This window comes from Rhinolophus hipposideros, assembly GCF_964194185.1.
Source record: "Rhinolophus hipposideros genome assembly, chromosome: 6".
In the NCBI taxonomy this organism is placed as follows: Eukaryota; Metazoa; Chordata; class Mammalia; order Chiroptera; family Rhinolophidae; genus Rhinolophus; species Rhinolophus hipposideros.
Genome location: NC_138052.1, coordinates 8,161,088 through 8,177,695, shown reverse-complemented (window position 1 = coordinate 8,177,695; position 16,608 = coordinate 8,161,088). Strand labels below are relative to the sequence as shown.

General features: G+C 42.2%; 1 protein-coding gene across 2 annotated transcripts in view; it reads right to left on the bottom strand.

Annotated features, from left to right (window-relative positions):
* CLASP1 (cytoplasmic linker associated protein 1) overlaps window positions 1-16,608 on the bottom strand; it is a 240,411-nt gene that overhangs the window by 112,716 nt on the left and 111,087 nt on the right. For both annotated transcript variants that reach the window (XM_081051108.1, XM_081051107.1), the window contains exons 9-10: window positions 3,415-3,567; window positions 527-600 (exon numbers count right to left, since the gene is read on the bottom strand). In XM_081051108.1, coding sequence (XP_080907234.1) covers window positions 527-600; window positions 3,415-3,567 — 227 coding nt within the window. The remainder of the gene's footprint in view (window positions 1-526; window positions 601-3,414; window positions 3,568-16,608) is intronic.

The following is a 16,608-nucleotide window of genomic DNA, read 5'->3' as shown; positions in this document are numbered from 1 at the left end:
ACAATCAGTGTAGACCGAGGAAAAGTACTGTTAGCCTCAGTCAATAACACAACACTGAGGCACAATGCAGTTAAAATGTGTGAGTGTGCCCCAACTTTTATCAATAATGTTGCTTAACCTGTTAGGTACTGAAATGAAGCAACAAGATGGTGTAAACGAAGCATTCTTTACAGCTTTTCAGACCGAAATCCCTCAAATTTACAAATTTTTCTAAGAAACATCCCTAAATAAGTTCGCTTCTTTGTTCCGTCATCTAATCTAATTACTTTCTTTTCCCCTCTTTTATGTAACCTGACCCACAAACTTAATTAGAGCAAGCAGCTTCTCTCTAGTTCTGCTGGAAGACTATCCTGGGCCTGGACTTTGGCTCCTCCCTTCCGCTGTAAAAGGCACTACACCCTCAGATCTCCTGGACTCCTGACAGTTAGAATCCCTTACCTAGTGAGGACCTTCACGATCACCCATTTGGAAAATGAAATCTGCAGAGGACGCCCTGCTTGTCATCAAACACACGGCCCTCACTCACCTGCACCACCGGCACATCATCGAAGGCTTTAATAAAATCCTCTTCATCAACTGCTCCAGCTCCTTCTTTTGTAGCTAGAAAAAACATATTTTTAAAATGTAAACAATGTGCATTGGGAGCATGTGAGTATGTACGATAAAAACTGCATTTTGGTAGTTTGTCACTATTTTTTTTGAAAGCTTAATGAAAATGTCATGTTGTGGACTGACAAACGTTACTGACTTTTAACACCAAGGTGAAGGATAGTAATTCTCTGTCATAGGCAGCAGCGTAGTCATTTAGAGACCACTAGCTTAAGGCTGCACAGCACAGGCTTTAGAGAATTTAGATGATTTATATTCTATTAATGTGCAAACCTTTTGAAGGATTACTAATAAACAAATATAAAAGAAAATTCAGTTCTTCGGGGAATAAAGCAGATTATATTATTGTTAGAAATCTAACATAACGAATTTGTGAAATATTCACATAAGTTCTAGAGAATTTAACAGTTTCATTTCAAATTTATATTAGTCTAAAAACATTTCCATTTCCTTTGAACTCATTCATGATAGCTGTCAATTTTTCATGTATGCCTCAGTAGGAAGTTTCCCCCATAAAGTTGTTGTAAGGTGCTTTGTACATTTAAAAGTTAATTGTAAGGGGGATCAAATATATGGTGATGGAAGGAGAACTGACTCTGGGTGGTGAACACACAATGGGATTTATAGATGATGTAATACAGAATTGTACACCTGAAATCTATGTAATTTCACTAACAATTGTCACCCCAATAAATTTAAAAAAAAGTTAATTGCTATCATTTGGGAGAGAGTTTTTTTTCTTTATGCCAATATGAACTCCACAAATGAAATCTTGTGACATTTTATCGGGTATTTTTTTTTTTTCTAATAAGTCTCAGAATTGGTGCTACGGTCACCGTCGTAACCCTCATTAGTGATTTACACTGATCAGTTGGAGTGCTTTTCTAGAGCTTCTTGCCATACAAGCTCTCTGGTGCTTGGTGTCCAAATGGACTACCTAGACAGAAATCGGCTTTACAGACAACTCCTGGTAGCAGTAAACAATCACTCACACTGCATTGACCAGCTAACTACGACAGTCACTAGTAACACACTGTGACATGGTGCTCTGTGTCTGGCTTAGCGTTAGGACTCGATCCCACAGAGCAGGCAGGTCCTGACAGCGTCCGCTGTGCTGCAAGCACTGAGTGTGCCATGTACCCACATACTGAAGAGGACCCCAAGACCAACCACAGTCCCTAAGGAATCTGAGCCCAAGGAATCTGACAAGAAGGAGCCAACAAGAAAATTCATGGCAATGGTGTTACACAAAATGGAAAAAAAGAGGAGACGAGGGCTGAAGGAGAAGACAGGGCTGGTATCCCTGCATCACTTACACAGTGGGATTTGCGGAAGGGGTATGGGTGAGGGGTGGGAAGGAAAAGAAGTGATCTGGGCACGCAGACATTTTTCTAAGCTTTGTTTGTGGAACTGATACCACACAAGAGTAGATCAAGAAAAAGGTTTAGAATGTTCAGCCGTAGGAGGAATGAAGTACTGATACGGGCTACAACGTCTATAAACCTCAAAAACCTTATGCCAAGTGAAAGAAGCCAGACAAAAGAGCACATGCTGTATGCTTCCATTTCTATGAAATGTCTAGAATAGGTACATGCATACAGCCAAAATGCAGACTGGTGATGGCCAGAGGGAAGGAAGAAATGGGGAGCAACTGTATAAATGGTATGGGGCTTTCTTTTGGAGTGATGAAAACATTTTGGAATTAGACAGAGGTGGTGGGTGCACAACACTGAATGTACTAAGTGCCGCTGAATTGTTAGCTTTAAAATGGTTGATTTTATGCTATGTGAATTGAAGCTCAATAACAACAACAAATTATTTAAATGCCCCCCAACAAAAAGATGAGAAAGAACTAAGAGAACAAAAGTAAGAAACAAGCATAACTTATCCTTCTGCCATCTCTGATGTGAACGTCACTCTGTGCCATTAGTATGGCTTCTTTAACACAGAGACACTGGTGGCAGAGACACTGAGGTGGCAGCCAGCTGATCCAGTCAAGCCACCAGCACTCGCAGCCAGTTCCAAAAGCGTAACAGACCAGCAGAAGGAGAAGGCATTCTAATGCTAATCCTTACTCCAGCTTGAACTCAGCCATCCAGCCAAGCTCAAAAGCCCAATGCTAATAGTGAGCATGGTTCGAAAAGCAGTGGCTACATGCTATTTTTGAAGTAAAAAATAAGAAATTTGCATGCAAATTTAAATTGTGGCAGGAAAATGAAAGTTGTATATAACAAGGACTCAAATTGTCTAAATGAGGGGGAATGAAGAGGAGGGATTCAGGGAGGAAATCTTTGTAAATCAATTTTCAAAGCCTCAGGGAACTAATCCCTGCAATTTATTTAATTCAATATCCATAATAGTCTCATAAGGAATAATGCTACTTGTAGGAACAAAATACATTTTAAAGACTGCAGGTACAATGTTTCTTGTGGCTGGTCTCAGTCTTAATCAATAAAAATGGTTAAAAAAGCCCCATGGTAGTTTCAGGCATTGCCGGATCCCAATACCAAATGCCATCAGGGCCCATTCTGTTCTTCCTGTCTCTTAGCTATGCTTTCCTCTGCGTGGGCTTCATGCTCCTACAGGCTCTACTCAGCAAAATGTGGCCACACAGCAGCTCTGACTGACATCCCACCGGCTTATCAGCATGGACAGCACAGTACTAATTTAAAGAACAGCCAGCAGAAACATATTGCAAATGGGATTGCTTCACTTCTGAAGGACACAGGAGGCATGTACCATGCACGTCTAGTTTTAAAAGCGTGCCCAGCTGCCCCCACAGCACCACCCAGGGCTTGGTCTTACCTGAAGGCTTGGATCCGAGGGTGGAGGATCCGAGCCTGCGGGCGGTCCCCATTCCAACATTTCTCCGTGAGCCTGATGGAGCTTTGGATGATGTGGAACTGGCAGAGGAAGGTCTGTTACCATCCACAGAATCTTCATCATCAAAATTTTTATCTGAAGAGTAAGCACAGACACGATTGCTTAAAAAAAAAAAAAAAAAGGACTTTTTCACCTGAACTTAAAGCAACTAGCCTGAGAAATGAATGGTCTGCCGCCCCTTGGAATCTGAGGTGCCAGTCCAGGGTCTTTCGAGGCCTGAGGTAAGTCCAGATTGCAGCTACAAACATCAAACTATCTCTCACAAAACCAGCTAAAAACAGTTACTTTACCATTTTGGCATATTTCTAACCATGCTTTCATACATTTTTTAATATAGGTTGGTGCAAAAGTAATTGCGGTTTACAAGGTTAAAAATTTTTAAAAAAAACACAAAAATGCAATTACTTTTGCACCATCCTAATAATAGCTGACATAAGCCTATATATCGTATATCACTTTGGAATACTTCTTATTTCAACATGATAAAATATTTTTCATAAAGACCTTTTAATGGTGCGTGGTACTTTGTAATCATAAAATGCCACCACTGAAACACTTTCATGATGTTTAGGGTGGTTCTAATACTCCGTTAGAAATAATACTGCAACAAACACTTGCATTTTTGTTTGACTTTCTCACCATTTTAAGAAAAAACATCCCTAAAAACAATATTACTGAGTCAAAGAGTATAAAAGTGTTTGATGTATACTATACCAAACTTATCTTCAGAAAGGTCATATGGTAGCTACAGAACCTCAAAATGGTCCTATCCTGTTTAACGAGATGCTGAGTTGTCTTTCAGAGAAAAGAGACCAAACCACAAGTCAAGCAGCCAAAGCATTCACAGAGGAGAGAACTCTGACGTCCAGCTGCACCCAGAACCAAAGTCTTTACCCCCCCTCCCCCGCCACACACACACGCACACACACACACCCAAAGGACTGGGACATAACTGGAACTTGAACACTGGAACACTTTTAGAAGCCAAGGATCTGTTGTCCAGGAAAATCTGGTGTTGACGTCCCTACATCATTAATGGGCAAGTTCATCAACTTGCCCCACCAGCACTTCTGCATATGTGTCCCCCTCAACCTTCTAAAAGCCCTTAACCTCGTCCAGCGAGCAAGATGAATGTGAGGCACCATTAGGTCTCCCATCTCCACAGCTGGCACCTTCCCGATCAAGAAACCTTTTCTTACTCCAAATTCTGACATTGAGTTTTGGTCTTTCAAAGTGTCGGATACCCAAACTTTGGTTCAGTAATAACAGAAATACATATTTTTCTTAGAAGTTCAAAGAAGTGCCCATTTTGCCACACTCTTGCTAAGACTGATTACCATTTTTAATATTCGACCAAAATTTCACAGGTGAAAAATAAAGCTGCTTCTTCAATGTTACACTTCTCTTTTAATGAGGTTGAACAATTTTTAATAAGTTTATTAACGTCTAAATTTTCTACGCAGCAGTGGGTCCAATCAATATTCCTCAGGTTGCACTGAAAATTAAAAACCAATATGTTTATATGCAACATTCTGATGACACAAAATAAAGCCATCACCGTGCACTGTGCAGAGTGCCGAAGGCTTACAGAGTAGACGCCAGTCCCTTGGGAGGCTGAGCAAAGAGCTCCAGAGTAACTAAAAACAGCAAAAGAAAACTAACATCTATCGCTGGAGATATTCAAGATTTCTGAAGAAAGGTGTTAGACCTTTACCAGTAAGTTGGGAGTGAATAACTGTTCCCCTCATAACAGATATAAATAACAACGTGTTTTTCGTGATCCAGCTGCTTTTTAGCTGAACTACCCACAGCCAAGGCTACTGTGGACTTGGGACTCTGCTGGTCCTCACAGTCACCAACAAGCCACTTCAAAGTACACGGCTTCTTTAGTCAACATCAAGGCGGGGAAATACATCCCTGCAAATGCATATCCTTGTGCAAATTAGCTTCCTTCAACATGCCTTTAAATTTCCCAGATCACGGGATCGAGGCTATGCTTATGCTGTTTCACAGATGGTTATTTCAATCCACGCGTCAACTTCTTATTAATTCAGATATTCAGTGGCAATTAATATAGATTTCCCATGTGGGCTGAAAACGTGATTCTCAAACTGCAGAGCACATTAATATGGCCCTTTCCAAGAGTAAAATGAAGCCTGAGGTAAAGGACAGAACACCCCAAAGGAGAGGTCACCCACTGAGCACTGACAGCATCACAGCAACGAGGACTCGCTGGGCTGATCTGCCCTCAGGGGAGCTCACAGCACCGGAAATACTGTCACTGTGCGGCCATGCTGAAGAACTGCAACCATCATCCCTCCCAGAACAGCAACAGCTCCAGTCAGTGGGAAAGGTAAGTAATGAACGGGGGAAATGAGGACACTATTACACATCATTCAAAATGCATTGGGATCGTCTTTCTAACAGGCAGGCATGCCATTTGGAGTTGCATTCAGTTACTGAATTACTTTCAATGGACCAGTTTCTTGCGACTTCTGCTTGCAGCAATGATGGACTGGCAAGGACCAGACGTCACCTCCTCCAGTAAATCGCTAAAACCAGACCAAATATGTAAAACCACCACTTTCAGACAGGACAACAGGCAGTGCAGAGATGGATCCCTGACCAGAAAAACAAACAAGATGACCTATACAACCAGCCCTACATTCTGCCTGGAGACAATTTCCAGGCCACCAAGTACAGGGAAGGGGAACCCAACTTGAACTTGGAAACCTTGAGAAAATGAAGATCAGAGTTCGGGGGGGCTGAGGTGGCTGGAAGTTACAGGGCAGAGTGAGAGAAAAGAGGAAGCTACCCAGAAAGAGAGCTCTAGAAATGTGCTAAGTTATAGGCCATACACACGTGCGTGAAATTCCACAAGGCAGGGCAAAAAATGACCAGGAAACTATAAACTGATTCCCAAAGTTTATATAAAGTAGGAAGGAAGATGTTCAAGCACCAGTGTTGGCCGCGACTCACTGGAGGCTTTCAGTAGTGACGACCCCCCCACCCCCAAACCCCCAACGCCCCTCCCAGGGCAGGCCTCAGAACTGAACCATTTCTGGAGTGAAGGCCATGCTAAACCTGCCTGATCAGAGTTTAAAAACAGGCCCCAAGGGGATTAGACAGATCTGCAAGGAACTTTAACTGCTTTACTGAAACAAAGTGTAATGTTCTTTAAAGGAATGTAAGAAAATGCAGATACTCAACAATGTAACATTCACAATACACAGCATCTTAATTTCATAAACACGAAAATTTCATGAACATGATGAGAAGCACGAAAATGTGGCCCATAATCTGGAGGAGGAAAAAAAATCAAAAAACAGTAATGACAGAGATGATGAAACCAACAGATGAGAACATTAAAAACTACTGTAACTATGTTCCAGTATTAAAGGAACACACAGACACAATGATAGGATTTTTTTTTTAAAAAAAGGACCAAATGGAACTTCTAGAAATTAAGAAAACACAATACCCGAAATGAAAATTTCACTCAATGAGACTAGAAACAGATTAGACACTACAGGGAAGAGGAAGAAAAAAATCAAGGAATATAAATACATAGCAATAAGATTTAACTAAAATTAAGCATAGAGTCCAAAAAAGCAGAGGAGGGGGCTGTAAAAACAAGAGGAATAGAGTCCCAGAGACCAGTGGGCTGATACCAAGCCATCTAACATTCCCAGCAGGAAACTGTACTCCCAGCTGGAACCAGGGGGGAAAAGACACATTTTGTCAGGAACAAATGACAGCAGGCTTCATCAGAAACCACGTGCACCAGAAGACAATCAATGACATCTTGAAAATGGTGAAAAGTATTAACCTAGAATTCTATATCTGGTAAAAATATCTTTTAAGGATAAAAGCTAGATAAAACTTATTCAGACAAACAAAAGAAGAATTCATCACCAGTAGACTTACCCGCACTCTAAGAAATGTTAAAAGATCCTCAGGCAGAGAGAAAAATGATATGAAATGGAAAATAGGATTTACATAAAGAAATGAAGCACATCGGAGATAGAAGATATGTGAACAAATATTAAGACTTTCTCCTCGTATTGTAATTACTGTAAAGGACAACTGTTTAAAGCCAAAATGAAACACTCAACGTTTAGTGTCCACTCTTTATGTTGTTGCGCTGCAGACAGAGAACCGGGTGGCCAGAGAAGGGACGTACATGGTGGCACGTGGATGTGGTGGCAGTTAGGACGTGTTGCTGTAGAGGACGCCACACAGAAAACGGGGAAAGCATGAGAAAATGGAAATGGTTCACATTCTGTCCTCGAAGAGTTCATATTTTTAAAAAGTTAACTATAATTTGTCTAAATTTACTGAAGATGTCACATAATCGTGTACTGCGTGGGAATGCACATTTCATCTCCAATTCCTGTATGGAAACACCTCCCAAGAAAGGGAAGGGGGAAAGGTACACTGAGCAGCCTGTGCAGGGTTTTAAAAACAAGGCTCTGATGGTCCCACTCAGTCATCTGACTGACCCTTTGGAAACTTACCTGATTCTAACAGGCTTACTTATCTGATTTCCAAACCAGACTAGAAGAGACAAATATAGGAATAGTGAGAAGGCGAAATGCAGGAGTCAAGCTCAGTCATGCTAATGAGACGTGAAAGATGAAAGCCTGGGAGCTAAACAGAAAGTATAAAAAGCAAACAAACATAGAAAATCCCCAAACCCAAACTGCTTAGAATGCCAGGGCCCGTACAGAGGTCAAATCCCATTCAGACAACGTAACCGCACAACAGCAGATGCTCGAAACTGCTACCGTGTACTATCAAGATCCCATTCTTTTCATGCGTATTTTTCTGTGCAGTAATGAAGAAAGCAATTCATATTTTCTATCTGAATTGGGAATTTAGGGGAACAGGAAAAACAATGTACCATATTCGTTTTCCACATTTACCAGTTGGACACACTGCTTTAAATTTAGAGATACTTCGCCTGAAAAGGTGTTTGGAGGATAAGAGCCAATTGGACCTATTATTTGGAAACAAATACACTATTTAAAAGTAAGTTTACCCTATGTTTCCCAGCTTTTTGGACACCCAGAAATTAAAAGCAAATTATAAAGGAGGTTAGGCCCTCAGAAAGGTGCCTAGTTTCAGTTAACTGGGACATTCTCTTATGTAAAAGATGCCATTCATTCCTTAACGGGACAAATAAGCTATATTCATAACTGCCCAGTGAGTACTGAGTGGATCCCCTCTGAATCCAGTCCAGGATAGCCCCAGTTGCAGCTTCTAATATATTTCAGTATTTCTCAACCAAAGCAATCCATAGTGAATGCTACGGGTCATTTAAATACCCGTTTTCTTTAGGCTTTTCAGCTTAAGCAGACATTTGTTAGCATATAGCCCTTTTTTCTAGAGCTTTCACTAACGCAAAAACGTGTGAAAATCAGTATTTTTAGCTATATAAGCTTGTGCTGTTATGTTAAGATTTTTCACACACTAAGACAACATATGTTATCCAGAAAATAGTCTTACAGAGGGATAAGTTCTCCCTGAGCCCAAAGAAATAATTAATTCTCTCTCCAGTCACCACTGCAGACTGCCATCTGAGAGTCACGTCTCTCATGTGACGGCCTGGGATACAAACCTGCAATCAGGTCACTCCGGCCTTCAGTTCTCAGCCACCATCACCTCCTTTAATCCTTTAAAAAAATCACCTGAGCTCCATTGCTCCTTTTAGAATTGGGACAAAACATTTAAAAATGACTCGTGAATTTCTATAGAGCAACACTGTAATTTCCATCCAACTTAAACACCCCGCTCCTAGCAACCCAGTTAGCAGGCAAGTAAAGTGAAAAATCGCAGCGAAATAGCAGCAGTCCAAAAAGGACTACTGACACAAAGAGATTTTAAAACACAGAAAGGGCCCTTTGAAAACAAATTAGAAAGCTAGAGTGCAAACAGTCATCCGTGGACTCACAGGAAAGCAGCAGAATTCTGAAAGCTGAACAAGCCTGTGAACTTGTCTTGAACAAGTCTTTGAACGTGATCAAGACGGTAGGTGGGGCTGAAGAGTGACCAGGGCTGGCAAAGGGAGGCCAGAAGCAGCCCTTCGTCAGCCTCACCTGACTCAGCTTCGGAAATCCCTAAGGCTCCAGCTGCCTCAGAAGGGAACTTTCATCAAGTTGGAGAAGGGAAAATACAAAGCAACAAACCACAGACATATCCCACGGCTCAAAATCGTCAGAAAAACCACTGTGTACCTCTGTGACTATAGGTTTGGGTATGAGAGAGCAGAAAAACAGATCAGTCTCAAGATAGACTTCAAGTTTGGTGCCTGAAACTTGGAATTACAAGCTTTAGATTACACTGACCATTAAGGAAATTCACACACACACTCGTCTATGAGGACCAACGAAATGGCACAGAAACTAAGAAATGTCTGTTCCATCATCCACCCGCCAGGAAGGCAGAACCTAGACCACCAAGCTTCTCTCTTCTCTCCTGAGGCAGGCTCTGACCAGTGGAAGCCCAAGCTCGTGAACTGTCTGTTGCACTGCATCCGGTTCACCTTGGGGAAGCTGAGGCTGCTGGCAGGCTGGCAGTCACCCGCTTTCTGTTACTGGAGTACCCCTCCACGGCAGTAAGACATGCAGCAGCCCAGCAACTAGAGCCTCATCAGCATCCCCGAGAGGAAGCTGGGCAAGGGCTGGCTGCCTTCCATCAATATCCCCAAATTTGTCCTTTCGCTTTCTCCCTGGTATTCCTAACACCTACAACAGAGCCAGGCCAACACCCCGTGGGCATCCAAACATGACTTCTGGCAGTCCCCAATGAAGGCAAGCCAAAGTTGTGGATGGATGCGAACTCTTCTTCACGGACCACTTTTAGAAGCTTTATTACTTTTAAAAATGTGTAATATTTAATTAGAGAATAGTCAAACAAGGCTATGAAAATACCTGAGGGCAAATCAAGAAAGGTAATTACTACCCTAAATATTTTTTAACCTTCCTGATTTCCCTCCAGACAAAAATATCTTTATTCTTTTTTCTGATAAACTATGCCTATTTTAAAATCAAAAGTTAAAGTTCTCCTATAAGCAATCACAACCCCCCTCCCAATTAAACTGCTAACACTGATACATTATGCATTTCTAAACTTTAATGCATTCATAAACCATATCACATGTACACATGCACAAAAACTGCTTTTTGCCCAGTACCAATATTTAGTAAATATTTTCTCTGCCAATATGTCTTATCCATTTTTAAGGACTATTTATTATTAAACAGTTCACATATACTACATTTAATCAATCACCTATTTATAATTTGATTATCTCAAACCTTACATAACACCACTGCAGTCCGTATGTTTAAAAGCAGTAATAGCTAATGATTACATTGTGCCTAAATGCCTGCCAGGCCCTGTGTTTGGTTCTCTGCATATTCTCATTGAATCCTCCTGACAACCCTAAGAAGGAAGTACTATCATCCCCTTATGCTAAAAGATGAAAAATCTTAGTGCATCAGGTATAAATGCCAAGTCACATGGCTGGCTAGAAGGTGGATGAAACCAGGATTCAGTCGATGTTTGTCCGACTCAAGAGCCTATGATTCGAGTCATGACAATAAACCACCACCATCCCAATAAGCAATTCATATCAACTGGCCATTTATGTGCTGAGCACGATGCTAAGTGCTTTCTGTGCATTACTTTATTTAATTCTCATAACAGATGTTTGCTTATTTAATAAAATTACTTCCTTGAAATAATTTCTTAAATACAGAATCATCAATATTTCTTAAGAACACAGACATTGAAATCCTCAACAAAATACTAGCAAACCAAATCCAGCAACATATAAAAAGAATTATTCATCATGGCCAAGTGGGATTTATCCCAGAAATGTAACGTTGTTTTATATACAAAAATCAATTAATGTAATCAATCATATTCATAGGATAAAAGAGAAAAACAACATGCTCAATAGACACAGAAGTATTTGACAATATCCAAAACAAAACCCTTTCGTGCTAAAAACACTACAAACGGATTAGAAGGGAACACCCTCAACCTGAAGACATCTACAAAACACAAAAAATACACAATTAACGTCATACTTAATGGTGAAAGACTAGATGCTTTTCCCCTTAAGATCAGGAATAAGAGAAGATGCCCACTCTCACCACTTTTATTCAACCCTGTTCTAGAAAAGTTCTATCCAGGGCAATTGGTAAAGAAAAAGAAAGAAAAATCATCCAAAATAGATAGGAAGAACTAAAACTATCTTTATTCACAGATGACATAACTTTGTATATGGAAAGTTCTAAAGAATTCACTAAAAAACTATGAATTAACAAATGAATTAACAAATGAATTCAGCTAAGCTGCAGGATAGGAAGAACCAATACAGAAAAATCAATTATATTTCTAATCTATACATCATCAATAAACAATCCAAAAATGAAACAAGAAAACAATTTAATTAACAATAGCATTAAAAAATAAAATACTACTTAGCAATGACTTTAACAAAAAGGCTGTAAGACATGTACACTGAAAACTACATAACATTGTTGAGAGAAATTAAAGACCTACAAATGGAAAGACCCATATTCATGCATCAAAAGACTTACATAAAGTTACTTTGCTCATTATGCAAACTATATTTCTTGCCCATTTGTCCCCACCAGCTTTTAATTTTAATCAAAGTTGAATGCTGCCTAGAGAGGCATAAAAGTGTCAACCACACTGTCTGAACTGCATATATCGGTAAAAGGTTGTTTTTCTTTGAAGTTTTTACATCCCATACCTATCAAAATATGGGGAGAGGGTATGTGTCTCCCCCCAAATCCAGAAAACATGGACCAGTATTAAATAGGACAAGTCCTATTTAATAGTGCTCTGTAAAAAATACCCTATTTACTATCCATATTCTGAAACAAAAATTCCTCTCCCCTATTTACAAAATTAAGAAATGCTTTTGTCAGAGCACAAGAAGTATAAAAATGTTTAACCTGACTGGAAATGTTTGTATATTTCACAGCACAAAAATAGGAGTGGCATAATGGAAGCTACCAGGGTGCTTAAAGAGTTGCACTTCTGCCCCTTTGGCACCAGTAATCCACCATCTACCAAAAAGCGAACCTGAAACAATCAAGTTTTATAGTGAAGGATCACTTTCCAATCCCTTAGCCAAGAGCCTGCTGCCAGAGAGTCAGGCTGGCATTTTAAAGCTATCTAAACCATGATACCCCTAGCGCAGATAAAGCAAAAAGAGAGAACTAGAGCAAAGAAAGGATGACAAGTCAAAAATCCCTTTTCACTTTTATTAATCCCTTAAAAGGGAGCTAAAAAGGGAAGAAACTGGGGGCAGACAGGCAAGGAAAACGTCACGAGAAACTGGAGAGGGAACTGAAATGTAAGGAGGGTAAGAAGCAAACATCCACTGATGCCTAATTCTTTGAGGCACTGCTGGGGGCGAGACGCTCCCCTGGGATAAGAACTGCCTTCTGCAGGTGTGGGTCGAGGCCCATTTCTCCTTTGGTCTCAGATACAAAATGTTCTGGCTGCTGCTCTACAGCTTATAAGCACATAGGTAACAGTGAGCAGGCTCGGGAGAGACGTCTGGCAGGGGTAGCTGACAACAGAGGTGCCCAGGGGTGATATGATGCAGGAGGAATGCACAGCAGGCTCTGGGCAGTGAGTCTGTCCTAAGATGGGGCCATTAGTAAGAGGCCTGAACTTTCATCAGGACCAATCTCAGGGTTCAAGAGGTTTAAACAGAAAATGGAAATAGGTTTCTGCTTCCTTAGCTGTGAAAAAAGGAATACTACAGTCTACCTACAGGGAACATCCAAAGTGTCGTCTGCCCCATACCAACCCTCTTCTACCCGCAGCAGGAACAGTTCTTGGGTAAGCAGCACCCCCCCTCCTGTTCACAGTGACCCCCCCTGCCTCAAGGATGGGCAGACCCAGGCCTGAGCTCCACCCCACCCCCCACACTAATTCTAGAGCCTGTTTTTCTTGCCTCAAAGCTGTGTAGATGCAAGCTCAGTGTTGCTGGCGCCAACAAAACCACGGTGCTGCCTAGGAGTGCAGCAAACCAGAGGGCGCGGAGCGAAACGTAGTGGGAGAACTGAGACCAACACCAGGTTTGCATTCCTGGGAGTAAACCTAGATCTGGCCGAGACCTCTCTGTTCTATGAACCAATTAATTCCCCGTTTTACTTACACACTTGGAATGGAGCTTGTGTCACTTGCAACCAAGACAATCTCTGTACTACCTTAAAAGGATGTCATGCAGATTAGACAGAACGTATGTAAAGATAAGAAAACTACATATTCAACAAAAGCAAGCCCTTCAAAAATATGTGGATGGAGCTGAAGAATTAAGAACATAATTTTTTTCAGTGCTCTTAAAAGGCATACACAATGAATTCAGTTTATATAGCAGGAAAAAATGTATAGATATTTTTGAGAAATGGAAGGCACAGTCAAACCACCTTCCTTAAAGCTGGTTCCAAAAGGAAAAGACTCCATCTGCCCCCTTGTCTAGATGCATTGGGACAGTCTCAACAACAGTTTTCTCAGGGTCACAGGAAAGAAACTTGCCATTTATAAGGAAAAGGCAAAAAGCTAAATTAGGAAAATGCTTCCACCAAGTGGCATCAATTTTTTAAAATCTCCCTCAGCCTGCCACAGTCTCCTGTAACTTGGAAATTCAATCCAGGGCACAGGGTCACCTGAAAAGTGATTTGGTCTCCAAGTAATCAATCAATCCCTTTGTTACTTCTCTAATGAAACTGGATGAGTGCCGAGAAGCACCAGCCTCCTCTCCCTGAGGGGGCTACTGGAGCGGACACCTCCTCTCAGTACTAACAGCACACCACGTGCTTCTTCTTGCCTTCATCTCCAGCACTTAATTATTAAGCATAAATACAGAGAGTGCCAAAAAATGTACACACATTTTAAGAAGGGAAAACTGTATTAAAATTGTAATACTCAATATACACCGATAACAAAAGTTGAATCCAAGCCACGTTGGACTTCTGCAATTACGAGAGGTGCTCAAAGTGGTTACCATCAGCGTCCAGACACTTCTGATGATGACGAACTACTGCTTGAGCAATGCTGACCAAAGTGTCCACTTGTACACACTTTTTTGGGGCACCCCCGGCCCGGTATGTGCCAGGTAAGGAAAGGCAACAGCTCTCACTTGAGCTCACAGTGCAGCGTGGGGCACAAGCGAACGGCTGCATTATGATTCAATGATGCGTGCCGTTATATGCCACATGAACACTGAGTGGGGGCAAACAGAATAGGGCCACAGACACTGAGGAAGGACCACTGTGCCCTCCCACCCCCCACTGCCGGGACTCACTCCATCACTGCGCCTGACAATGAGGGATGACATTGACGGGGAGCTTGAGGGGCGTGACCCGTGTGCACGTCCTGCTCACTCAGGAACACCATGTGCTACCATGCTGAGCGAACATACAGTGAAGAGAACAGACTCCAGAGACGCCTGAGCAGAAGTAAGAGGGGCAGGAATTGCTAACGAATATAATGACTGAGCTGGCCCGCTGGCCTCTGCAGACGGGACCAGGAGCCCCACACTCTGGGACGTCCCCACCTTGGGCACCACGGAGCACAGGACTGACGGCAGAGACCACGCCCAGCAGGTAGGGTCACTGAAGTCAGTGTCCCTGCGCACTCTGGAGGCTAGGTTTAAACCAGCCCTGTTCCTGCTATGCCCGCCCCAGAGAAAGAAACCCACAGCAGCACAGCAGCTTCAGGTACAAAAGATCAGTCTGGAAGGGGGTACCTCCCAACACACCTCAGAAAGACCATAAACTCACCCTTGGAAGTAAAGGAAGGGAAAACAAGGAGACTTGCTTTCACATCCTGAGGATTAAAGAACTCCCCAGAGAAGAATTACGGAGGATGGCGTGAACTGCCCTTCCTGCCTGAGGACTTGGCCACTGAGCTCTGCGGAGACTTAAATCAGCTCAGCACTGACAGCGTCTGGTGAGCCGCGGGAACGCAGCCTGAAAACCTGGCTCTACATCCTGCTCGGGACTCATCCCCGGACATACAGCCCGACCTAACTGGAAATGAGTGTGTGCAGTAGGCCACTCGCAAATACAATTTTTACTTCTGTACAAAGAAACCTAAGTAAACTGAGGATGCCAAAAATGAATTTTAAGATAGAAAAGAGGGACTTACAATGTGGGTTTTTTCCTCCAACTTTTTTACAAAAATCAAATGTATATACTTATTCAACATTACACCTGATTATAAGAACCCCTGAATCCTAGCCTATTTTACCAGAACTTTCCATCTGTCTTGCTCAATCAATTCTCTAAATTCCAAAGGTCAATGGGTAGATTTGTTTTCCATGACTGAGCATCCGTGCCAAATAGGACACCATTCGTCACATGGCTTGGCTGGGTTTTGGAGCTGGCCTGGCTCCTCCCGTGGAACCTCAGGCAGCCTCTGTGTGGGGGTACACCGGGGGAGGGGCCAAAGGACGTGTCCTGACCTCACAGCTACACTCCTTTATACTGAATAAAGGTTCTGGCATACCTAGCACAGGGGGTAAATCAATGAGGGTGCGGTTTTTCACTAACAAAAATGAAACAATAAGTGGAATTCAATCTTCCACGTGACTCTAATCTTGGGAGGTGGCATGTCTATGGGGAAAAGTGCACAGATTTCAAAAAGCTCTCCAGACCTTTCATGGCAATATTTCTTAGTTTAGACAAGTTATCGAACTTCTCTGGTCCCATTTCTCATCTGCAGAATCATTCACACACCTTTCATTTGTGTGTTTAGACGATGTTTTTTCAATGCCCACCCTGTGCCAGGCCCTGGGCTGAAAGCTAACAATTCAGGGAACAGAACAGTCCCTACGCTCAGAGCTGACAGCCAGTCAGTACGATAAGCCTCTGGAAAGAAAATTCCTAGAGGCGACTGAGGTCCAGGCACGGCATTCCTGAGGGAGCCTTTGCAACACAAAAAGTGATGCCTGAAAAATGAGCAGATGTTAGGCTGGGCGCGGAGTGTGTGTATGCAGCCCCTGGGCCAAGGAGACAGGCAGCTGTGAGCTGGAGGGCACTGGGGCAGTGCAGGCAGGCG